Source organism: Dryobates pubescens, chromosome 6, assembly GCF_014839835.1.
Source record: "Dryobates pubescens isolate bDryPub1 chromosome 6, bDryPub1.pri, whole genome shotgun sequence".
NCBI classification, from domain to species: domain Eukaryota; kingdom Metazoa; phylum Chordata; class Aves; order Piciformes; family Picidae; genus Dryobates; species Dryobates pubescens.
In genome coordinates, this window is record NC_071617.1 from 14,729,348 (window position 1) to 14,754,973 (window position 25,626).

The 25,626-nt window shown below is 37.7% G+C and overlaps 1 protein-coding gene across 6 annotated transcripts in view; it reads right to left on the minus strand.

The window, feature by feature from the left end:
* Nucleotides 1-6,018: 6,018 nt before the first annotated feature.
* The window catches only part of REPS1 (RALBP1 associated Eps domain containing 1), a 62,821-nt gene continuing 43,213 nt past the window's right edge, over nt 6,019-25,626 (minus strand). For 3 of the 6 annotated variants that reach the window (XM_054162657.1, XM_054162655.1, XM_054162653.1), the window contains exons 10-20: nt 20,921-21,001; nt 18,360-18,447; nt 17,482-17,583; nt 15,279-15,351; nt 13,021-13,139; nt 12,214-12,278; nt 10,926-11,111; nt 9,411-9,506; nt 8,696-8,844; nt 7,969-8,074; nt 6,019-7,001 (exon numbers count right to left, since the gene is read on the minus strand). In XM_054162657.1, coding sequence (XP_054018632.1) covers nt 6,933-7,001; nt 7,969-8,074; nt 8,696-8,844; nt 9,411-9,506; nt 10,926-11,111; nt 12,214-12,278; nt 13,021-13,139; nt 15,279-15,351; nt 17,482-17,583; nt 18,360-18,447; nt 20,921-21,001 — 1,134 coding nt within the window. In that variant the 3' untranslated portion in view covers nt 6,019-6,932. The remainder of the gene's footprint in view (nt 7,002-7,968; nt 8,075-8,695; nt 8,845-9,410; nt 9,507-10,925; nt 11,112-12,213; nt 12,279-13,020; nt 13,140-15,278; nt 15,352-17,481; nt 17,584-18,359; nt 18,448-20,920; nt 21,002-25,626) is intronic. The other 3 variants (XM_054162654.1, XM_054162659.1, XM_054162658.1) reach the window with 3 other exon arrangements.

Sequence of the window (25,626 nt, forward strand, 5' to 3'; positions counted from 1 at the left end):
AAGGGGCATCTGAGGGGTTTGGGGGGTTGTTCAGTCTGGAGAAGAGAAGGCTGAGAGGAGACCTCATTGCTCTCTACAGCTAGCTGAAAGGAGGTTGGAGCAAGTAACATTGGAATGGTCTGCCCAGGGTGGCGGTGGCGCAACCATCCCCGGAGATGTCGAAGTAGCATGTGGACCTGGCATTTATGAACATGGTTTAGTGTCAGACCTTCAGTGCTGGGTTGAGGGTAGGACTGGATGATCTTTGAGAGCTCTTCAACCAGGTATATTCTGCGTCTGCATACTGAAGAACAACAAAAATATAAACTGCAGTTCAGGATCTACAGCCAAGAAAATCTGTTGTAAGTTAACACCTACCCTAATGATCCTTCCCAGCCAAGCTGTGAAAAAGTGTCATAATTTGCACAATATCAAAAGTATCAAAACTTTAAACCCCACATTCTCTCTTGAAATCAACATAATATCTATTTTCACTTCCACATTTTGGCATTGTTCACTTAGTGTTAATTCAGATCAGGATGGTCCTGAGTTGTGACAGTTGAAATGCAGCTCCACTGAAATCAATGGATATTCTCCCCCACCAATAGGAACAAAAAAGTTTCCTATTATCCTGCATGCACAACTGTTTGCATAAAGGAAACTATAAAACTTCACAGGATTTCATTGTTTGAAAGGCCATGGTGTGTGTGGGGAAGAGATCACAAACTATTTGATATTTTTAGCAAGAAAAGGTCTGGATTATCAATTTAGCACATTTCTTGGTTAGTTAGTTCACCTCTGGAAGGAACTTGGTGGGAACCATAAAATCCAAAGTAACCAGCCTCTTAATTTTGATAAAATGACATGTGAACAAATACTGCTTTTCCAGAGCAGTTTTCCTGCTTCAATTCTATCCCCAAAGTGCAGAGAACAAACCAAGGAATATATTCCTTTTAAGTACCTTTCTACAGCAAAAGGATCTCTTGATTCTTCTATGACCCCTTGGTTCCTTCTGATTAAGTTAGATGCCTAAACTCCTTTATAAGGGCAGTGGAAGACAATGGGCTCAAAGCTCTAGGATAAAGGTTTGTTGTTAATGGCAAGACTCTTCTTCCAAAAGCAGGGATGCATAACAGAAAAACAAAGTTGGAGGCACATCACTTGCATTTTCTACTAGAACACACCAGGTACATTGCATTAGAACTTTCTATAAAGGATTTCAATCTTCCTCTTGAAATATGTCCTGTATTTTCTTGCTTAGACTGCACTCAAGCTTTGTATTAAAATCAGCAAAATAAGGCACAGCAGCACTTAGCATGCTGAGTGCCAAATTCCACACCAGTTTAATGAAACACTTTACCCTAGGACTTCCTAAAGTATTTCCTTAGATTTCTGGCAAGAAATCACATATTGCTGAAGCTACCTCTCCTACACACCTTTTTGCCCAGTCTGACACAGACAACCACCTATGCTAAACCTTCAGAGGCCCTTACACTCACTCACAAGCACTTACAGTTTACACAGCAACTGCTGCAATGATTATTCCATTCCATGCTCCTGAGCTGCATGTCAGAGCAATTAATTGATTCTAATGCCTCCTTTTTCAGTTTACAACTTTTCTTTCAATTATTAGTCTTGCTTAATTGCTTTCTGAACGGATATTGCAGACAACAGGCTCCTTGCAGAAGACGTTCCCAGTTCAAGTGCCATTCCTTACATTTAACTTGTTCCACACCATGGAGCATCCCCTCTCCTGTCAGCATTATTCGAACCAAAAAGTGAAATAGTCAGAGCTCTGAAGTTTCATGACAGAAAGCAAAAGCCACCTTTGCTGCCATGTATCAAAGAGCTGGTACGCATTGTAGAGTAGGATGCATATCTCTGTAAGCTCCTCATTCCACTTACATAAGGGTCAGAAGTAGTATTGCTGGATTTTGCCTTTTCAGGTTAAATTGCTTTCACTGGTCATTGATGTTTTGTTCCTTACTTGCTCATAATCAAGACTAGTCAAAAGGAATTTCAACTGCTTCCAGATTAGATGCATTCTCAACATCTCTAGGAGTGAAAGTGTCAAGAACATTCTGCCAGAAGGAGAATGGAAGAGAATTCATGTAGTTCTCTGTGCTAAGAGTGTACTGCCAAAGCATGATAAGCAGTACTAATAGTCCCCAAAGCTTTAAGACAACAAGCTGGGACATCATAAATGTAGAGTCCCCTGGAGTTACACTTCTGAATTTGAGTATTATAACAAAACAAGGGCTGTTTCTGACAAGAACTTCGATGCAAGACTCTGAATACCTATTTATCAGTAAGCTGGAAAAAAGTACTGCAAGATCATTTTGGAATACACTAACAGTGTACATCCAGGTACAATTAGGGTACAGTTGAGGTACAATTAGCATGCAGTCTAAAGCAGGAATTTTACCTTTAAAAACCATTTTGCCAATTTAAAGAAATATTACTTAAAGGAAATGACACAGCATTAAATTCTCCTCCCAGCCACAAAACTGAATTTTGAAAAGCAAGTAATTCAAAGACTCCTGTGGGGGAAAAAACCCCAAATTACCAGGACACTAGTGAATAGCCTCATTATTAGTATACAGACATTGCTGTTATACAACCCCTAGTTAGCAATTTTCAAAGACTACTAAGAGAATGTAGCATTTAACCTTTTTGTTGTTACTAGAGGAAAATAAGAAAAATGAGGACAAACTTTTTAGCAGGGCCTATTACAACAGAAAAAGGGGTAATGGTTTTCATCTAAGAGTGTAGATTTAGACTAGATACTCAGAAGGAGTGTTTTTGGTTTTGTTTTACAATGAAGATGGTAAAACAGTGGAACAGGTTGCCCAGAGCAGTGGTAGAAACCACACCCCTGGAAACATTCCAAGGCCAGGTTGGACAGGGCTGTGAGCAACCTGATCTAGTTAAAGATGTAACTGATCATGGCAGGGGGTTTGCAGAGGACAACCTTTAAAGGTCCCTTCCAACTCAAACCACTCTAATAATTTTAAGTGATCAGCACATCAACATGAATGGCAAAACAGGCTGGAATCCTGCCTATGAAATTGGGTTGCATGTCTCAATAAAAACAGACCTTGGGAGTAAAAATGAATGCATGTGGACTGCTTTCTAAGGTTTCTAAGCAACTTCAGCATGCAAATACCTTTAAACCCCACCATTTTGGTTTTAATCTTCCTTGCAGAGTATAAATTGCAGTTTCCACTCACTTGGGAGCAACATGCTTTTGTAGCGTTTTACCATTTCAGGAAACTGCATTTTACTAGAAAGCAAGACTAGAATCAGTCAGAATGCAGTAATTGTTTTTAATTTTTTATCTTCCAGGAAAAAGTGATTCAGACTAGGTCACTCATCAAGTTGAGGAATTCAACTTTGCCCTAAATGTAGAGTAGAAACACAGCACACCCCATCCATAAAGGGCAGAGACATCTCACACAGAAACAGTGCTGTAAATTTATTTTCTTTGTTTACCTCATAGAAGATGTTTTCAGTAGTAAGAGATCCTCTAGGTCAGGTACTATACAATAGCAAGTAAAATAGAGGGCATGTGAAGTTGAAAAAAAAAGAAAATAGGAGCTTACATCAAGGATGCTTAAAACACTGCTCAAAACCAGTGGCTTTTTCAGCTTTGTACGTTCACATTTCAGAAATCCTCTCTGCAGTACGAAGAAATGGAGCAGAACCAACCCAAAGCAGGTGGAATGAAGAGGCACATTAGGTGAGAGAAACAAAGGAAATGCAAATCAAACAAAGAGACACTCTTCCAATCACAAAGTCAAAAATGATTTTGCAGGCCTTTCAGAATCACATGCTGGTGTCCATCCATCCCAGCTAGGCCCACGAATCACAATCCATGCTATTTAACAGACTGTGTTTGTACTTGCATTAAAGAGAGCACATCTCTTGTACAGCACGTAATTCCTTGCCCCAAAGAGCTTACAATCTAAATTCACAAAGAATGCATCAAGTGGCTGAATCAAGATCTAGCAAATGGAGAAGACAAGGAAATAACTGTAATAACTATATAAATTATAAGGGATTAAAGTTGGATTACATTGCTAAGTGAGGTAACTTTGGAACATCATTGGCAGTGATGTTCTTAAGACAGAAGTAATTTTTCAGTTAGAAGATTTCCCGGCGATGAAAAAGTGGTTTAAAACATTCTGAATGTCTTAGAAGTAATCCACAAAAATTCTCAAAAATGGTTTTGTTGGCAAGACAAAATGTTCAGGTTACCTAAATTCCTCACTTAAGACACTAATTTATTCTACTGGAATAAGAAGGATGTCACAGAAATTCAGATGTACGTGTGACATTTGACTGTAAAAGGCTTTTTACCATTTAAGCCTAAAATGGTGAATTCTGACACAAGAATCCTGCTGCTGTTAACACAGGCTTAACACTCAAATACTAATATGAAAATAGTACTATTTATAAAATGCATTTTTAACTTTAAAATGAACTATGGACGAGATAAAGAATGTTGATTCCAAGCCAACTGTAACTACAGTAAGTGACCCACTCTTCCCTTTTTAAACACTGTTCTTGTTAACTGGCAGATAAGCAAAGAGATTAGTCCAACTTTAAAGTTTTTTAGTTTTGTTGTTTTGATTTTTTTTTAAACTTTGTGTTGTATTGTTTCTTTTGTTCCCCACACCCCTCCCAGTTACATTTTTAAAGGCAAAGTCTTGTACTTCATCTAGCAATTGGCAAGATAAACCAAACCCGAAATGTAATTTATATGTAACTTTTGTGCCCATTATAGCTATCATTTCTTCATCCCTTTACAGGCAAATAGAAAGTATCACCTTTCATGCAACTATGACATTTGTGTATTTCAAACCAGGGAATCAGTTCTTCATAGAGTGATTAGCCATTGGAATGGGCTCCCCGGGGAGGTGGTGAAGTCCCCATCACTGGAAGTGTTTAGGAAGAGACTGGATGGGGTGCTTGGTGCCGTGGTTTAGTTGATTAGATAGTGTTGGATGATGGGTTGGACTCAACGATCTCAAAGGTCTTTTCTAACCTGGTTAATTCTATTCTATTCTATTATACACTTAAGCCATCTGCCACACTTCCATGACATTTAAATCTGCCCCCAAATTACAATTACATGATTACCAAAAAGAGAAGTGCTTCTTTTTCACTGTAACAAACAGCACATCCATCAGAAAAATCTGGCTTGAACTACCTTCTGAAAGGGATGAAGAGGTTGATACCATTTCATTCAAGCACAGAATTGAGACAGTGACAGTAAGAACTGATAATAGGTGATCTGATTAGTTTTGAAAGGTACTTTCAAAGAAATGAAACCAGAAATGAAGACTAAAGAACTCTACCTTTTTTTTTTTGGACACAAATCAGTAGTGATATTTACTTTTTAGAAACTACACGTGTTGAATTTGTTGACAGGATACAAAAGGAGTATAGCCACAGATTACCAAGAGACTTTGTTAACTTCTGACCAACAGCTAAAAGATGAGGGAAGAAAATGGTCAAGGGATTATGATCAACCGTTTCTCATACATGCTACAAAATCAGGAAAACTTCCCTGCACACCTGTAAGAAAACCCTTCCCCATCCCAATGAGTTTCAATTCCCAGGCAAAGATGAATCAACAAAATTAAAATATTGTGCTGTTTTATTGGTGTAAAAATCACACAATTGCTAGTTCTGATTCTGCAGAGATACATCCATGCAGTTAAACATCTATGATCCCACAGCCAGAAAAAGCCATTAAATAGAATATCTGCTGTTAGTCAGCAATTAATGCAAATTTACATATGAGATCCAAAGGTGTGTATCGTACAATATACAACAAATCCTAATACAGTACATCAACCTGAATAGCAGGATACACTCAGGGAACTCTGTTAATAGTGAAGCCTGTCTATACGCCAGAGAAATAAGGCCTGGAAACAAGATGGCAGAAGGTACCCCAGAATTCCTAAAAAAAAAAAAAAAAAAAAAAAAAGCAAACTGTTCATTTTTAACTCTTTTTTTTTTTTTTCCTTTTCCTTTTTTTTTTCTTTTTGGCTGGGAATTAGAAGTTCGTAGAGGTATTGACACATTAACTTGACAATACAATTTGTTATAGTGAAGACTGGTGGATGCGATGTGTTACTAAAAGGCAATGTGTGGAACATGCAATTACAGGTGGTGCTCAGGAAATGTCATTAGTATTGTTGGGGATTCACACCCAACTCTTTTCACAAGAGGGAGGACTGAAAAAGGTCTGGTTGGGTAGGCTGCCGACTGTGCCGTAACTATGCATGCGGGTGAATCGGGATCATGAACGGACAAAATGTGAACACCTGGCAATCTGTGGTTACATACTCTATAATGTATGCAACAAAAACACAAAATCAAATCCAGCTGAGAGAGCAAACAGCCTGCAAGAACTGTGTCAACCTGAACAAGTTGGTTTATTGCAAAGAGCAGGCCTTCTGGAATTGTGAACTGTTCTCCAATTGTGAAAGGTAGCTTGGGAAGTGACATTGGCTGATGACAGATTACTAGTTTTCAGTCTTTTCTGGCACAATAAAACAAATGCCACAGTGAAAGAAGGGATTATGTGCTTGAATTCTGAAGTCATGATCAGCAGTTCTCTTCTGCAAAGGGAAAAAAAGAAACTACTAAAAAATTCCAGTTGGAAATTTTGGTGGCAAACTCAAGTCCAACAGAGATCATGGATGCCCACAGAAAATGTGGTGAGAGGCAGTGTCACATTCAAGGAAAAAGTTGTTGTTTTGTTTTTTTTTTTTTCTTTGTACTGAAATTAAAATACTTAAATACAAAAGTAGACAAATTGACAAAACAGAACCACAACATTTAATGTAGAGTGCACTGAGCTAGATGCATGGATCTTTAAATAGGCTTTGAAACCAATACCCCTTTCATAATTAGTAAATTCACAGTTAACGGCAGTAGGCTTAGAGGTGAGAGAAGGGTCGAAGTTGTTCCAGTTGGACTTCCAGGGAGATTCTCTCTTCAAGAACGTCCTACAAAAGAAAGATTTTTCTACTGACTGTCCAGAGAGAATGAGTATTTTAAAATTTCCTCATGTGATCCAGACTGGTAAACATCAGTTTCAGTTTTGAGAGCTAGCATCTTTTCTAGAACCTTGAGGACTCCTCCGAGAGCTGCAAACCCAGCTATAATATCTTCAAATCAAGTCCAGTATGTTAGGGGGGTAAGCTCTCATCTCAGTTAAAGGATGGCAAAAGCTCAATTTTCCCTACCCCCCCCCGGCTCTGAGTTCTTCCCATTACGTAAATGTTATACACCTTGACTGTCAAATGGTAACAAAAGAAACTCAGACTTTGTGGTTTTTCAAATGGTTTACCTTCCTGACAGCATCACACTAATTCATGCTTACAAATAAGATGCTTTTTTAAAAATCTGACAATTAAAATAAACTATCTTAAGGCAAGAAAGGTTCAGATGGCAAGAGAAAGATGCTGCCTGCAGATAAACCCCAAACAATAATAGCTGACTTGATAAGCAGGTTGCTGTTACTGTTGTTAGGCTGTGAGTTTTGCATTAAAAAAACGTACTTTTAATCTTATTAAGAGTTTAAGGTTTGATTTTGCTTCAGAAGCAAACTCCTTCAGCTGTTCCCAACAATGCTTTTTAAGTATCTGATGACCACAACAGCTACCTCCAGTTATTAACAGTAAGATTTCTGGGTGGGTTGTAGTTTTTTTGATTAATTTTATTTTATGTTCAGTGTAGCTGAAAGCAAATTACATTGAAAAATGTGTTTTGCAGTAGTGAAAGTGTCCTTTTTAATTTCACAAAGTTTGTGACAATTAGGTATATTCTATGATCTACAAAACTACTAATATTATATGTTAGTATCCTCTACTATGTACGTCATTGGTTTGCAGAGATGCCTGTTACTGTGCATCACTAACATCTCATCCCCTCAGGCTCTCCCCTTCAAACAAAAAACAAATCTGGAGTTACCTTTAGTTGCTGCTGTAGTTCACTATTCAATCTGGCCAAAACAGTGTTGGTTTCCTTGTTACGTCTGATTGATGCCTGAATTGCCTTCTTGTCTTTCCCCACTGATCTGAGAATATATTAGGAGGATTGTAGTAAGTCATTGCATCACTTCAGCTGAACATTTCATTTAAAATTATGAGCAGAATCTTCTTCTCCAATTTTTAACCTGATACACTTAATTTTCCCTCTTCTGCCTGGCTTGGTCAATCTTGTTTGCTTGCATGGAAGCTACACACACTTGGTTTCAATGAAACAGCAAACCACACATTTAAAAAGCTTGTCATAATCAATTTCCTGACATCCCAACACAGCACCACATTCATTTATCTGGAAATGACTAATGTAACAGTCTGCTCTCATGTGAGGACACAAAGACTGCACATTTTGGACTGTTCATAGCAACCATTACTTACAATAAACACTACATCTTAGTACTTCCACCACTTGCAGAAGTTAGAAAGAGGTCATACTTCAAGATCTCTAAAAGGTCTCCCAGTAGGAGAGGCTTCAGGATGATCTGATCCAAAAAGCCCCAAACAACAAGAAGAAAAAAAACCTCCCCAGCCCCCAAATCCTTTCAATTGTTGAATTAATCTAAATTCCAACATGGAAATTGTTTGCAACTCCTGGAACAGAAAGTGTGTATGGTGTTTAAATGTAAATTTTCCAGTAACACTTCTTGGGTTACCTAGGAATAGATGGCTGTGAAGCAAGAACAGCAGCTATGACACCTGTTTTCTGTGTATGTTCCTCAGCTTCAGGTCTTAGCTCATCTTCTGATTTTAATCTTCTGCGAATAGGCTTTGGTGGTGGAGCGAGTGGGGTAGTGCCTTTACCCTGAAGAAGAAAACACAGCCTATTCATTTTCACATACTGCATTTTATTTAGATCATAACCTGGTAGCTTCAGTGTGTTACACGTTCTTAAAACCAGTTACTGAGCTAACTGAATTTGCAAGCCATTAGGTTCTGATGGACATCTAGCTGCTCTCTCATGCAGCCTAGAAAAACACTGACAAAGAACTGTGCAAGCACGAACACCATGGTACTACCGACATTTGCAAATCTGCATCTCAGAAGATGCTTTCCCCTCAGTGATTATGCCTTTAACAACAAAAAAAGAGAGCAAGGGTTAACCAAGTTCTGCACTAAAATTTGTGCTGTTTCAAAAATTTGAATGCTTACTAAGTATCTGAATTTTCTGCTATTTCAACAATAAAGCTAATTATTGACATCATCTGATGCAAAAATTCACCATATACGTGCCCATCTGAAGCACATATTGGAACTAAGCAAACTGGGTTCAAGTGCAGGAGTATGAAGCTGCTGTTCCTAACCAAAACAGACACATGATTTCCTAAGTATCAGACAATTGTGCTCTCCTTCCAAGTATACTTAGCATACCACACTAGTGGGGACATTAGCAGGTGCCTTGTCTTCAACTCTTCCATCTGCTTTGGCAACTCTAAGAGAACTTGCAGAATCAGAGGGCTTTTCAACCTAAAGGAATATAAACTGTGTTTAGAAAACTACTACTTAACATGTATTTAATTCAGTAACAGTTGTAATAAGTGCAAGTATGCTGTGCTTCTGATACTTGAATACAGTTAACACCTAAAAATCCAGTTCAGGTTTTCTTTAGAAGCACAAGCTGGAATACAACACCACCTGCTTTGGAGATAACTCATCTCTAATTAAACTGGTCACAAGCAGTGTTGTGGGTTGGGAGCATCTTACAGAAAAGGCACATAAGTAAAAAGCTGTATTTCCAGAATCAGTAGTCAGATCTGTCATTTGATACAGAATGTAAGATTCAACACAGGCTCTAAAATCACTGATGACAAAGTTACCTGAAAGAACTCTGCTCTCAGGCACTGTATTCCTGATGTTAGGAAACGTCTGAATAAAGTCAAATCCCCAATGGTATGAGGCACTGTGTAGCACAAAAGAGGCTGTGGCCTGATGATAAACTGCTACAGCTGTTTCTGCTATTACATTACCACCATTGTCAGTTACTGCCAAAGCTTAACCCCTCCAATGCAACACAATGTGACTGTTGGCCTCCCACATCAACACCAAGCAATGAGTAAGCTTAACTCGAGCAGTTTTCAGTGGCAGCTGAATCTAACAGCTGATTTTGCATGAAGAATGCTCAAATGGTTCTATGTCACTGATCTTCCCCATTAAGGGAACAAGAACATACTGCTGGTAGTTGGGGGAACTTTAAAGCACCTCAGGTATTTTTGAAACTGAGAATGCAGAAATGCCCCAGAGAATTTACAGTCTGGATGAAGACTACAAATTATGAAAGCAAAACATGAATTAATGTAATAGCAGTAAAGTATCAGGACACTAACAGGAATAAGCCCCAAGGCTTCTGAACTTTTACATGCCCTGTCTGTAGTAAAAATCAAAGTTCTGCAAGCATTTCTAACGTTGTATTACAGAAGGGTGCCAGAGTTCTAATCACTTTAGCTGTTTGTCCAGTGGCTTAGAACAAAACCAAATTAATAGACTTTTAGCAGATGTTTACAGTACTTGACAGTAATCTCATTTATTAAGGCAGACTACTTTAAAGCTTAGCAGTACACCATTCTGGTGTACCAGTCTGTATTGGCAAGAGTAAGAAGTAAAGTTTTGCCTGTGCCAAGTCTTAAATGCATCAACAGTACATTTCACACACGTGTTAAGTACAAAATCTGTTGAATTCCACTCAAGAACTGAGAAGAAAAGAATTTCTTCTGCCTAGGCATTTGCTAGTTACTAAACATGTGGTAGTGCACAATGTAATTACTCTGCAGTGATGGACTGGGATACCATAAAACCCCCAGTGAGTTAAACCAGCAGAAATGAGTTTTAACAATGTTTTGCAGTTGGTGGTGGTATTAAGCAATTGACAAGATTTTCACTTCAGCTCACCTGCAACACTTCCGAGTGCGTTTCAATTTCATCTTCCTCCTCTTTGTTTACACCTGAAACAGCAAATGCCTCAAATTGGCTGAAGTCTGCAAAATTTGGCTGTTCTGGTATCTGTTGAGGTGAGGTACTGGTATGAGCTATCAGGCCTTCAGCATCTACTGGGCGATGCACGTGAGGACCTGCGCCCTGCAATTAAAAAACAAACAAACAAACCCCAAAAAACACCAAACCCCAGTTTTAGTGACATTGTTCTTAACATAGTTATCTCATGCAAAGAATCTTGCCAAACAATAGCATGGGACAGAACATGCCTCTTCAGTTAGACAAAGAGTCATATCCTGTCAGGAGGAGAAAGTGCCTGTTACTATAAAACCAGATAAATACCTAAGAGAAAAGGAAGTTCTGTCAGATGTGCTGTTACCCAAAGAATGAGACCAAAGGTGGATGCACCACAGGACTAGATACTCATTGGACAGATGTTTCTGCTGTAACAAAGTCCAGCCTGGCTCTGTTAGGCTTGATACAGATTTTTAGTTTGGATCTACAGGAAAACGTGCTTATGTGATCACAGTGTATGGAATAAGACTGTCATTCATTGCACCCTCTTTCTTGCTGATGATTTCTGAATCCATTGACTGAGTTCAACTGATGGGAACCCATATTCTAACAATTAACTGCTGCTGCAAAACAACTGAAAAGCAATTTTATCTGTCCTTTGTTAGATCTGCCCAGCAGTTGAAGGATTCATCTGGCTGAGACAAAGAAAAACACCTTTTTCCAGATCTGTTTTCTACCATATGAGCTAACTGACTAGGTCCAGAATTGCAAAGATGACCAAGTGTCTGACAAAGCAAGAAGTGGAATCCTTTTTTTTTGGGAGCAGGTATGTTATATAAAACCATAGTCTGTGCCAGACAGATGGAAGACAAACACTTACTTTGCAAAACTTTGAAAGACTGGTCTCAGTCTGTGTTATAGTTCATTACCTATACAGGGACAGGCAATGAAATGAAGACTGACCTCCCTCTTTTTTCTTACAACCGAGAGCTCCAGAGCCACTCATTATTCCTCAGTCTTCACTGTAATCCCTTCCTATGGTTCTCCCAGGAGGAGTTCTTTATTCAGGAAAGGCTAGCATTTGGCTATAAGTCTAGGTTTTGCCATCATTCACATGCTGGTGGTTTCAAAAAATCCCATGCAGTGCTACTCATTTTAGAGATAAGTTAAAATTCAGTATTAGATAAAAATGATGCACTGAGAGTATGGATTTCAAAAGTGACATCATCACCTGTGAAGGCTGTGGTCTTGGAGGCACTGCAGGGGGATAGGCAACAACTCCAGCCTGTTGCTGTCCTGTAAGAGAGGCATTACATTTGACCAAGATTATTACTCTTCACACAACAGTGCTATCTAACTTTTTGACTTGTCAACGTGAACACATACTGCATTTTGTCTATGTATTAGCCTGTCAGATAGAGGACTATCATTGCAACATCACCTCCTTTCAAATTTGCAGTAAAACAAAATAAGGAATCAGACCATGGAATCATTCCAGCTCAGAGTATGGCCATGGTCATACTTTGATGATCATAGATACATTTTTTGCCTTTACCCTCATTATATGCTCTTAGTGTTTTTCTCATATTTTGTGATCCTAAGCTGAAAAGTACTAACAAGTCAGGAGTACAATAACACCCATTAAACATGGCATTACAAGTGATATTGAGTAATTTCCTCTTATGTGAAGTACTCAGCATCTATCTCTACTACATCTGATAATGAAAGAATTCCTCTTGCAAATTTACTAGCAGTTGCAATTCATTGCATGTGGGTGCCCTACCAAAATGTTATTTCCTGACACTGCTTCTCATTCATCATCCAAAGGACTACAATGTCAGCAGAGTTTAGAAGTAAATTATCTAGTTAAGCAGAGTACAAATTTTTATACAAGCAAAACTCACCCCAACAACATTTTCTGCTTTTTTATTCAAAAGCAATGCATTAAAAGCACACTCTAAATCTTCCTTTAGAGGGGAAAAAAGATTGTCTGCTTTCAGAGCGTACATGTTGAAAAGCAGGAGCACAGCATATCTACCTGGGGTAACTGAAAAGGATCTGTTCATATCTAAAGATGATGATCGAGAGTGAGAAGGATGAGGCCTTGGAGGTGGTGGTGGTGGGGCAGTGTTATCTGGAGACGTTCCTGAATGCGATCTGCAAAACAAAGAAGCTTCCGTAGTGATTTTAGCAGCTGAGACAGACCTAAAATTAAATTCAACCCAATTGCAATTAAACCCAAAGTTTGACAGATGGAAAAGAACCTGGTTGCCATTGATTTCAAAGAGTGAAAAAAATCAGTATTAAGCATCTGGTATTTGTTGATTTCACAATCTTTTTATATTTATCTTAAATCCGTATTACGAGAAGGAATTTATCTTTGGGAAACCAATAGCTTCACATACAGCTCAATCACTTCAGGAACAGAAAGTCCTAAGTATGGTAATTCCATCCAGATGATCATCAGTATAACTTGCAAAGTAGGTAAGATGTAGTCAATATCCTGATTAGGTTTGAAATGGTTAAGTTCAACATCCCTGAAATAAATATTAAGTTTCTGTTGCCTCCATGTATATAGAGCTTAAGCTGTATCTCAGGGTATGAGACCTGTTTAATTCTCTGCCTAAATCTTCCAAATCAATATTCCTGGGAGGCATCATCAGAAACTTCAACTCATTCTTAGGCAGGATCACCATCTAGTGGATACCTGTTGTAAATTCATCGAGCACACAGAGAAAAAGGATAGGGTGAAGTACTGCTCTAAGTTTATTGTATATATAATTTAAAACCACTTGCAGAAGTGGTCATCTAAGCAAGATGATTTACTGAATCACTCAAATGCACACAGCTACTCTTACTCAACTCACAAGTAAATGACAAAATCTTTTCTATGACTGACTTCAACATTCTTCTGTGACTATCATAAGATACAAAACTGGGAGAGATTAAGACGTACTTAAGTTTCACATAAAACCTGAAATCTCTGAATGTATTTCTAGACAGAAAATTGAGTTATCACAATACAAAAATCTGCTTGCTTAATATACTCTCAATGACAATGCTTCAGTAATACAAGGTGACTCTCTAGCTAATGAAATACAAATCTAATTACACTGACTCTTAGGGTCATCCTACTAGGTAGACCACTATGAAGGCACAAGTAGGCTCAAAAGAGGGACAAAGTGGTTTAAAGACACTACTGAAGTATCATGATTGCAGAGCCATAGAACTGACGTAGCCTGATCAGTTTTTGCTTTTCCAAAATACAAAAAGTACTCTACACTAATGGTAGGGTTAAGGACAACATCATCTCTATAGATAAAGTTGCAGTTGGTAGAAGAGAGATCAGTGGAAGGAAGAGGGAGAAAAACATCTTTTGAGTGGATGCTGCCAGATGTGTACAGATGATCTTGTGCCATAAATTGACAACTCTGGAAGCTTCACTCATCTACACAAGTTCAGCAAGACAACCCAACCCAAAATTAGAACGGAAAAGAACGTGCTAAAACCATGTTGATAGTGCAAAAACATACACAGGAACAGGACAGACAAATTTGCCATTAAGTAAAAATAGGGAAAAGAAATGTTCAAGCTGCTGTACCGAGAGGCAATTGCAAATCTTTCTGTTGAAGTCACCATAATCATTTTTGGTTTGAAACTTATCTCTGAAACTGATTGTAAGGTAGTTAATAGTGTAGCTGGTTTTTACTCCTATTCAGTCAGATTTAATAGGAACAATTAGAACCAGCTAGTCTAGCACATTCTCTTATGTTGAATGAAGCAGTTGTTGGTTATGCACCCAGATAACTTCCTCCAATCTCTTAAATTTATGTTGGGCCTAGGATTGCCTTTCATTTTATAAAAGCCCATTATTTAAAGAGACTGAGTTACTGCTGGGATACTTCTAATTTATGTTTTATTCTTCTTTTATGCTATGAAGTCACAAGGTCCTTTCACCATTAATGAATGCTTAATGGGTTATTTTTAAAAATACAAGAAACTGTTATTTGGAAACATCTCCTGTATTTCCATTCCCTTGTGTTTAAGAAGAAAGTGACACTGACTGGCCAATTCCAAACAACTTTTGAGACTGCATTATTTTTTTTATTTTCAGTGTACACATTAACAGGTGCAGCATAATGCATTAGAAAGCAGATGGCCTTCAGATTCCCAGGTGTTAAGAACCTCTTTAGCCATCATTTTACAAGCTAGCTGCCAAACAATCAGAACCTCTGAACAGGCTTCTTTTAACGCCTTTTACATGGGTTGTTTTTGTTCAGTTGCTATTCTACTGACCGTTGCCGTGTAACAGTGCTTCCAATCTGCTCTGGATCTGAAGTATAGGAGTCCGAACTGCTGTAACCGTCTGCTGGCAAAGGAAAGTACAACATTAACACTTGTTTTGCACCATTATAAGTAACACATGATTTTAAGTATCCAGTATTTGTTTTTAAAAAAGTTTATGTCTTTGTATTGAGTCTCTGTAAGGTATCAGCAGGACTGAAAATCCTCAAGTCTGAATGACTGAAGGACCAACTCCTCTTGCCAAATAATATAAATTGTTGGTTATTACTGGGATGTACTTAAGAATAAGCAATGCCAATAATGTATTCAACATATAAAATGTACATTCCATAAGCATTAAGTTTTAAACACTTGACACTATAATTTCAATCTAGCCAATAAGAGCAAGGGATAGCCAAGGGAAAGAAAAAAAAAGGCAAGCAGTAGGAAATGCTTGATTTCAGAAGCACTGAAGGATTGTTAAAATGCTTAGAAAAAGGGAAAAATATGTAGAGTACACAGGCAAACTCAGTAGCTCTGCTACTACTGTAACCTTTAAGGCTGGTAGTTAGCTCTGTTTTGGACTAAATCTTTACAAAAGCTTTTAGGCTTTAACCAAAGTCACCTATAAAAACAACATCATATAGACAGTTTCCTCAGGGACGCTCTCAGTCTTAAAAGCTGTGCAAACATTTTTTTCTCCCCAGATATGAAGAGTCTAACTAAACCCACAAAATTTGTATGGAATGAACATAGACAGAAAATGTATCTCAGGGTAATTTATTACAAGGGTTTATTACAGAGCACCTGATAAAGCACAATTCAAGGTGAAAAGTCACTGGAGCAATGAGATTTGCCAGATTAACCTCCTAGGACCTTTCTTTTTTCTCTTAACTGTAGATAGATTAATCTAGTGAAGCGGGCTTGAGATCCTCATCATGCTCAGTCATCTAAGGCATACAGTACTTCAAGTTAATTTCAGATTAGAAGTTACTTTGCAGCTGTGTCTCTATTCAGTGAGGGCTATGGAGAATTAAAAGGAAAAAAAAAAAAGAAGAAACAGGAGTGCCTGCCATGAGGTGGCATTTACATTTTCAAGTGAGAAAATTAAGTTTCAAGCACAAGTTGGTTATGTGATACATGAAATTCTCTCTCCTCAATCCAAACAGCTCTACTACTGGTCCAAGCTACTCAGCATATAATATAACCTAGTCAAACAAGAATTGAGATAATCACACATTTAAAGAGGAAAAACTTAAGCCCTTTTCAACTGAAAATTTTGATCATTTCAGTACAAAATTACTGAGTTAACACTGGTAACAGAAGAAGCCTTTCTAAACCAATTTCAAAGGCACTTGGACAGTAAACAGTTTTAATCATTATATAAGGCAAAGGATGGTTACTCAGCAAATGTAACCTTCATATTGTACCAATATTGGCTAATCCAAACTCATGAGTTTGAACACAATCTTTAACAGAATCCTTTTTCAGTATTTCCAGTAACCTAAGTGTGACAGTCAGCCAAAGGTCCTGTTATGAAGGACAGAGACTTGTGCAATGTTATTTTTGTCCTCAAGGGAGGTTTGTACTTTTCAATGTTAGTTAACACAAGTTATCCTCCAGCTTTGTTCATATTTCATTAGGAAGGAAGGTGACTTAGATTATCCCCCCCTTTTGACTGTAGCATTCATGATTTTCTTTACATCATTTAGCAGGAGTCTCAAATAACACCCAAATTGTTATTAAAGAGATAGTAAAGTAGCATATCACATTAAGGTTAAAACGATTTGGGTAAACAGCAGTTCTTTTCTCTGCTGTTATTTTTACTTGCATAATAACAAGCAGAAGAATTAAGGGGAAACTTCTCCAGTTACCACTGAGGTCACAGTTCCCCTCTCCTTTGTTTCAAATCACACAGCTCACACAGAAAGGCAACTGTGCAGTTTCTGTTACCTCATGAAATGGAAAAGTTTGGCCCTGCTTCCTGCCATAGGTCACTATGATGTTCATAAATCTTCATCGGTTCTCAGTTCAAACAGTATTGACCCATTAACACTAAACTATGTGGAGTAAAATAGTTAACCCACACCTGTATTTTGATCACTAAATCTGTACTTCTGTGCAATGCAAGAAAAAGTGAACCTATGAATGAAATAATATTGAAGAAATGTTTTTGACTGTCCATTAACAAAACAACACTGATACTGATACTTACTAACTGTATTTCCAGATGTGAATTTTACAGATGAACTCATTTTGTTTTCTTCTGGGTGATCAGGTGGTTTCACAAGTAGTGGGCTAGTAGGGTTAGCATGATCTAGATAGGGAAAAACAAAGCTAAATAAACAAACTAGCCTAAAATTGTATTGTAACACTTCTGATGGGTGAATTATTTCAGCTTCAAAGTTTTACATTGTAATAGCATTGTTTCTATTTCTCAGTGTAAAGAATTGGGAATCTTTACTTATTTACAAGCTAAGAAAAGTTTAAAAGAAACGTGTTGTGGATAATAATTTAACCTCCTATGTTGAAGACTGCATGAGTTACATGACTTCACAAAATACTGGCTTACTGAGACACATCCATAAATTCTGACTTCACTGTTCCTTAAAGAAAATTATCCAACCATCTTTCTTAGTAGTGACCACAGTATTTAAAAACAAAACCAACAAAACCCACACACCTGACAATACTCCCAGGTTTCAAACTAGTACACTCGGCATTCCTGTCCACAGAAGAGCAAGGTTTATCAATGCAGGCCATGTTCTCCAACTTCAAAGTCTCCTTCAGTATTTAATAAGGAAACAGATGCTCTCCCAGAGGCACAAGTCAAATCTATATAATCATGCTCCTATACTACTCCAAGCAGTGATGATCTATGGATGGTGAAACCCCTCACTGTAGCAAAGGGCCAATTCAAACTCTGCACCTATCTGAACTACATTCCAATTCTCAGTCCTGAGACTCTCAATTATGCTGGTTAGAATGCCAGATACAGTCTTCTACAGGAAAAAAAAAAAGCTAGTGTTCAATCAAATAATGCCAACAATAATTGTCCAAAATTTGCCTCATGAGCAAGAGAAAATATCCTACCACTTCCAGTTCTTTTAAGCTCCATTTCCTGCATGTGGATTTTGCTTGGAGTCATTCTTATAGGAACCGGGTGGACAATTGCAGTGTCCTGTAGAAGAGATCAGAGTTAAGTGATGTTAGCTTTAAATGGTTCTATTAAGATTCTCTGACACCACAGAAATGTCACTTCTAGACATAATTTTGTAAATCTGGTTTGTTACACAGTTCCAGGGAATTGAATATACCCATAAACCCAGAGTTTTGTAAGTTGAAGTTTCCCTAACTTTTTTTAAGGTGTAAGCTAGCATACTACTTCAGAAGGGCACTGGAAGTGTTTCTATAGGTAAAGAGGACTTGGATTTCACCAGATTTCTGGAGGATGATACGTTAAAGTGAGTTAAAAATAAAAGAAAAAAAAAAAAAGGTAATCCAAGACTCAACCAAAACTACACAGAAGCCACTTATTTTCAAACTCCACTCTTCAACTTAACTTAAAATGGCACAAAAAGTTAGAGCCTCCTTATATATTACGAGTAATTCTCTGTAGAATACGTACTCCACAATTGGAAAATCTTCTGAACTTTGGGTTTGTGAACCCTATGGAATACATCTCTAGACAGGTATTGACCTCACTGTGGTTCAGACAAGGGACTCCGTTTTAAATGTAGTTTATAAACAGCTCTTTCTATTTGGTTTGGAGACAGCGTAGATGGCTTAAAATCTCAAAATTTGTATGTTTGTTCCCAAGTAACCTGGAAGTATGAACACATCTGTCTGAGTGGATTGATTTTTTACTACCATCAGTACTCAGAATACTCTAATGGGACAGTAATACCACCAAAAAATTCCAGATTATATTCTGTTCCCAGAAATAACAAGAAGCTTCAAATTACTCTTGTATCAGGGGATTAATCTGTTCTACCTTCTTAAGTAGATCAATTTCACCAAGCACAAGGTATTTACAATAATATTTTCCAAAACAGTTTGAAGTGACTTGCACTACTCTTGCTGCAAATGTAAACTTAAACCCACTTTCTAGTCATAGCTCAAACACTCATTGCACCAGGCTTTTAGTTATCACTTTAAAATGTATCTTTTCCCCCTTTTTACCTCTTTAGTTAAATTATTAACAATCCTTGTTAAGTTATTCATACTCTACTTTGTGAAAGCAGGAGTGGTTCACTAAATCAGGCCTATGCATCACTGCTGAGTGTGCTAAATTAAGAAGTCTCCACACTGCTACTTAAATCATGCTGTCATTTGTTCCTGGTTTTCATATGAAAATAAAGACTCCAAAGTGTCTATTCTCAAAGTGGTGCCTTAGCAAGCATGAGAGATGCTCACCATTCTTTAACATTTTGCTCACTTACATGGATTTCAAGAAAACTACTCCAGAGGGCAACCTCCCAGTGTGTTTTTTGTATTTCTATTGAATTTGTTCATACACACACCTAGAGTTTTCCATCACTGTTCTCTTCTGAGAGTATCAACATATGGGAAAAAAACAACCTCAAGCTTCATTTTTCTGTAATTTACTAATTCTGTGTAAAATTAAATTGCTCCTTTACTGCAGAAAAAAGACAGCAAAAGTTCTTTACTGTCAAGGAATTATACGCAGTAAGAAACAACCAGAAAGTGATTTCCATCATGTTTACTTCATTAAAACATATAAACACACTACTTTTAAACCAAAAATGACTGCCTCAGACAGAAATGCTGGCTTTCAGTTTAAGTAGGACTAAGTGGAGCACTGATGTATTTAAAATATACATATTATACATTTTTCAGAACTATCTTGTCTAATACTAAAAGCAGTTAAATATTATGTACACCTATTATGTTTCATTAGATAACCAAATGGACACTAACACTGTAATTAAAATGAACACTAGGAGTGGTAAATCTGTAAGAAAAGTGGGAGGAAAACAGCAGCTAAGTACTGAAACAATTTTAATGCATTTCAAAACTGCTTCAATGTCACACACTGTCAAGCCTAAAACCAGCAGAACTTGAAACACTGTGGTGAATTATTAGCTCCCAAACTTGACAAGATGTTTAACTACATAATCCTTTAGAGCACTCCTCACTGAGTAAGCATTACAACAGCACAGAAATAACTGCAGAAACACTACAAGTGTTATAAGTAACCTAGTGAAAATATTAGAAAAATGAAATGCCACAGCCACTAAAGATCGTGCAAATCAAGCTCTGCAACCTGAAAACCTGAAACAACACAGGAAAAAAAATCTGAAATGGAACTGGTTGGTCACTGGGAGTGGCCCTTGCATTGACTTGCACATTTATGTTTTAAATCATGTTTAAATTCTTTGTGTAATATAGACTTTGGTAGCAGTGTTGTATTACATCAAAATCAAGGCAAAAAGGCATTCTTTGCACTCAGATATTAAACATAAGCAGCACTAGAAAATTTGTATTCCTAAAACAAGCAAAAAAACCAAGATGCCTGCCACCATTCCCCAAAAAGAAGTCTGTGGAATCATGCATAGTAGCTAAATACAATGAATGGAAATTCAGTGTTAATAAAATTAATTTCAAACAAGCAAGCTAAGTGATTGACTTACAGGATCAGCTGGTGCAATGTTAGAATCAAATTGGGTCAGAGTTTGTGAGCTTGAAGAGCGTTCGCTAAATGTCTCCCACTGCTGAACAGACAGAGGAGAGAAGTCAGCATGATGAGAAAGATGGAAGTAAAAGATCACTGAGGAGATTTAGCATAGTAGTTTGGAGGTTGCACTGGAAACTATTTGCTCTGGACAGTACTTGACTTAGGTGAGCACACTAGTACTTAGTTTCAGTCTGAGACTGTTGGGCAACCAAGTTTGCCATCTGTCAGTATTAATTTTGGCATTCACATTTCACAATGAAGACACAGGGGTGCCATCAACACAGAAGTACCTTCAGAGTTCATGCTCACCAAGGAAAATCACACAAGTGAAAAAAATGGTTAAGCCATTCAAGTACTGTAAAGATAAAACCAGTGACACACTGTGTATTTGTCATTATAAAATCCACAGAAAGGTTCCTCAGCTTTGTAGCTGCCAAATAAATGCATTCTGTGAATGCCAGTTTTGTTAAAATATCCCAGAGAAATGAACACTGAGCAGAGCACTCCAATTACACCAGTTTAGCTTGCCAGTGCAACCCCTGAGAAGTGATTCTATGCTGTAAAAGAGCATTTTTACAAATCTAGATCACTATCAAGGCAAAGAATTAAATTCAAACACACTGTTGATTGCTAAAAGCAAACAAGTCAATCTCTGAACAACTTTGTATGGTATAAGCATGGCGTATCAATACACGATTGTCAAGAGTCCTCATGCTTACTAAGTCAAGCTGCAGCCACAATTGGATCGAAGTATTAAAGCACATAAAATTAGTCTGTGATCCAGAGACCTGATTACAAATTGTAACAGGAATGCTCCACTTGTTGCATTTTGGTAGATAACAAGTAAATATTAATGATGTTTTTCAAACAAAACAACAAAAAATGAGAAATACAAGAATTCTGGTGCTCAGAAAATTTGACTCAAGTTATGTTAGTATAGTCACGAAAAGAAATCACTATTCTTGTCCCATCTGTATGGCCACATCAAACGTAAATGATTCCTAAGATACAGGACAAACTGTGCAGTGTTAGGCAACCTAACATACTTCAATGTAGAAAAACACATATTTAATGAATGGCCTCTATGTCAACCCGGTCTAAACTGGGTATTTCAGCAACAACTCTTTTGTGAGAAGTTCTATGCAACTGTTTTCAATCAGCTAAAATTATATTAAGAAAAAGATTAACTAAATTTGTAGTGATTTCAAACTTTAAATTAGTGCAGATAATGGGCAACATTTTTTTACTTTTAGATTTTTTTTTAATAAGGATGTAAGTTCTCCTTCCTAACTGCTCTATCCCACCCCCCATTTTAAACAGTTTATCGCTGTGTCACTCCACCCCTTCACAAAGAGGTAGATTTTAGCTATACAAACCTGCTGAGTGAGCCAGTTTTCACTAAGTCTGAAATTTAATGGCCAGGGTTCTTGCCAGCCTTACCCCCAATTTGGCCTCTTGCGTTTACACAGCTGCTTATTTTCATGAAACAAGCATTAATGTTTACTTTCAGACTACCACTGCTCTTTTAAACTTGGCTTGGCCAGTGACTTCAGAGTTACCAGTGAAGCTGACAAACTGAACACTTGATTACAGAAATACTACTTCTTGAATTTTTTATAACTTCCATGAAGGTTTACAGCATCTATGTCATGGAGAGATGGATACTGAATTTACTGAATTGAGGGGTTTGGAACACAAGCCCTATGAGGAGAGGCTGAGAGAGCTGGGGTTGCTTAGCCTGGAGCTACAACTACCTAAAGGGAGGTTGTAGACAGGCGGATGTTGATCTCTTCTCCCAGGCAGCCAGTACCAGAACAAGAGGACACAGTCTCAGGCTGCACCAGGGGAGGTTTAGGCTGGATGTTAGGAAGAAGTTCTATACAGAGAGAGTGATTGCCCATTGGAATGAGCTGCCCGGGAAGGTGGTGGAGTCCCCATCATTGGAGGTGTTCAGGAGGAGACTTGGAGTGCCTGGTGCCATGGTTTAGTTGCTTAGGTGGGTTGGATTGGTTGAGGGGTTGGACATGATGATCTTGAAGGTCTTTTCCAACCTATTCTATTCCTCTGAAGCCAAACTGCAGGATAGTTATTAATTGTCCTCAGACTCCCTAGCTGGTCACAAAGGAGGATGAACACCTCCTGAACGCTCTCAGGACTATGCTATCGCTCTCCATCCCGAAATACTACAAGAAGCTAGTTACTGCTAATGCTCTGGCTAACAGAAAGGTACAAATATTAAAGATGTACTGGACTGTATCTCAAACTCTTTGCAAAGTTTAAGGGCATTGACAATACAACTGATTAGCTAGGATCCAAGTCCTACTAGCTGAAAACTAAAAACATTTGTCTTCCACACTTGCAAATTTTTTCTTCAAAAATACTTCCAAAAGAGTACTAGAAAGTAAAACTCGCAGCAACCTCAATCACTATCAAAAGAACACCCAGACACCTGAACCAACCTGTAAAAGTTGTAAATTCAAAGCAAATCTATGTATCTTTGTCCATGCTAGCACGACACCAGACTTCACAACAAAAAAAATTCAGTAGACTTTTTGGTCTTTTTTGTAAGCTCTCAGAACTAAGTGCTCAGGCTTTAGACTAGACGGAAAATATTTGAAGCAAGAAAAGTCATGAGTGAAGAGGTAAGAGTGTGAAGCAGGTAGTATCCAGAGTTAGGAGGACTTCCATGGTGTTCTTTATTCTGAATTTTGAGACTGATGCCTCCATCCATACTTGTGAGCTTCCAGTAAATAAGGTAGGCAACTGGAGTCTAAAAACCAACTACGAGCTAGGAAGTACAGAGCAAATAACGGTCTTGATACTAACGGGGATGGAATTTCCTGGAAAGGCAGATGATGCATAGCTTTTCCAAGCAATTCATTTGGTGATGACAACTATAAGAGGTTCTAAGAGGAAACAGACAGGTGCCTGCAGTAACACCAGAATTTTTTTAATGACGTTAAAACTCTGCGGACTTCAGTCTTACTCATGCCAGCAAGAAAATGCTGAGGAGCAAGAAGCATGCACAGCAATATAGCTGAAAAATCAGAAATTCCAGTGTGTTAGAACAAAAAAACTCTTAAGACTTAATAAATATCCACATCTTATTTTAGTATAGTTAGTATATGGTAGTATACTTAGCATGGGAACTTTTCCAAACCTCTTGAAGTTTTAATAGATTTTCATCAATAAAATCCCACATCATCTATTCAAATGGACAAAGTCAGTTATCTAAGATAAGATTTTGGCTGACAGAATGGTCTTTAACCTTGTTCCGCTACTGTGATTACCCCATTCCATTGGTTGGAGTGGCACTGGACACTGAAGGAATCTGTTCAATTGCATTTCAGCTTACCAAATGATCAGCTTATTGAATCTTGATTGCAAACATGAAGGAATGTATCAACACATCTTTAAAAACAGTAGCAAACATGTACAGCTTTTTAGCTTTTTCCCGGGGAGGTGGTGGAGTCACCATCATTAGAGGTGTTCAGGAGAAGACTTGATAGGGTGCTTGGTTGAATGGTTTAGTTGATTAGGTGGGTTGGATGATAAGTTGGACATGATGATCTTGAAGGTCTCTTCCAACCTGGTTTATTCTATTCAACAATTGAGTATCTGCTCACCTCCCTCCTACAAAAACGCTTACTACCAGAAGTCTAATAGTCACTCTGTCAAGTAAAAGAACTATGAATCACTAAATCATTTCCTACATTTATGTGGTAAGGACATCAGTGTGAGGCTATCACACTTAAGATGAACAGCAGACTTTACAAAGTCCTTTTTCTCCTGAGAAAGGAAGAAAATTTCCTCTGCTCCTAACTTTAATCCTGAAAATTTGCTTGTCTTCTATTTCATACTGATTCTCCTTTGGTTTGTCTGTATTTTTTACTACCAATCTTCTGTTTATCTGAAGTCTAACTATAAAAGAAGAAAGCTACAAAAAGATCTTTCAGTAGGAGTCAATTAAGAATACTCAAGTCACTGAGAGAAGTATCTTAGACATTAAACCAAATTTTTTTTCTTGAGCGTCTCAGATTATTAAAAAGGTTTCCAAAAATAATCCCAATATTCTTTCCTTTTAAAAATCCCCTTATAATAATAAAAAAAGCCTACACCATATTTATGTTGTGGCTACAGTCAGGAACTCATTTGAGTCTCTGAAGTAGCTCTTAGAATACAACATGGCTTGGCTTTACCCTCTGCCAAAGGCAGAATTGTTAAAACGGACCAACACAAACAGCCTCTAGGAATCAGCCCCTTACAGGCTTTTCAAACAACAAATATATGTGGAAAACATTAAAAATTTTGTTCAGTAACTTCAGTTCCAAATTCTCACAAACTATGGCTTTACTATGCAAGACTGCTTAGACAGTAAATAGGTATATAAAGTATGAGAAAGCAGCAGTGCATAACAGTAAGAGTTTAAAATGTACACAAATTCAGTCAACAGCTGGCTTCAGATTCAATTTGGAGTCTCTGCTTCCCAGAGCTGACTTCTGTACACTGCTGGTCAGATGTTTTATATTTAAGAGCCCATCAGAGGCAACAAAAAAAACCCCACCCAAACAAAAACCTGTCCTAAATTTTTAAAAAATCAGAAACTAATTCAGCTTTTCCAGAAAATTCTACGAGCTCATGTTGTAATTAATACAAATGCAA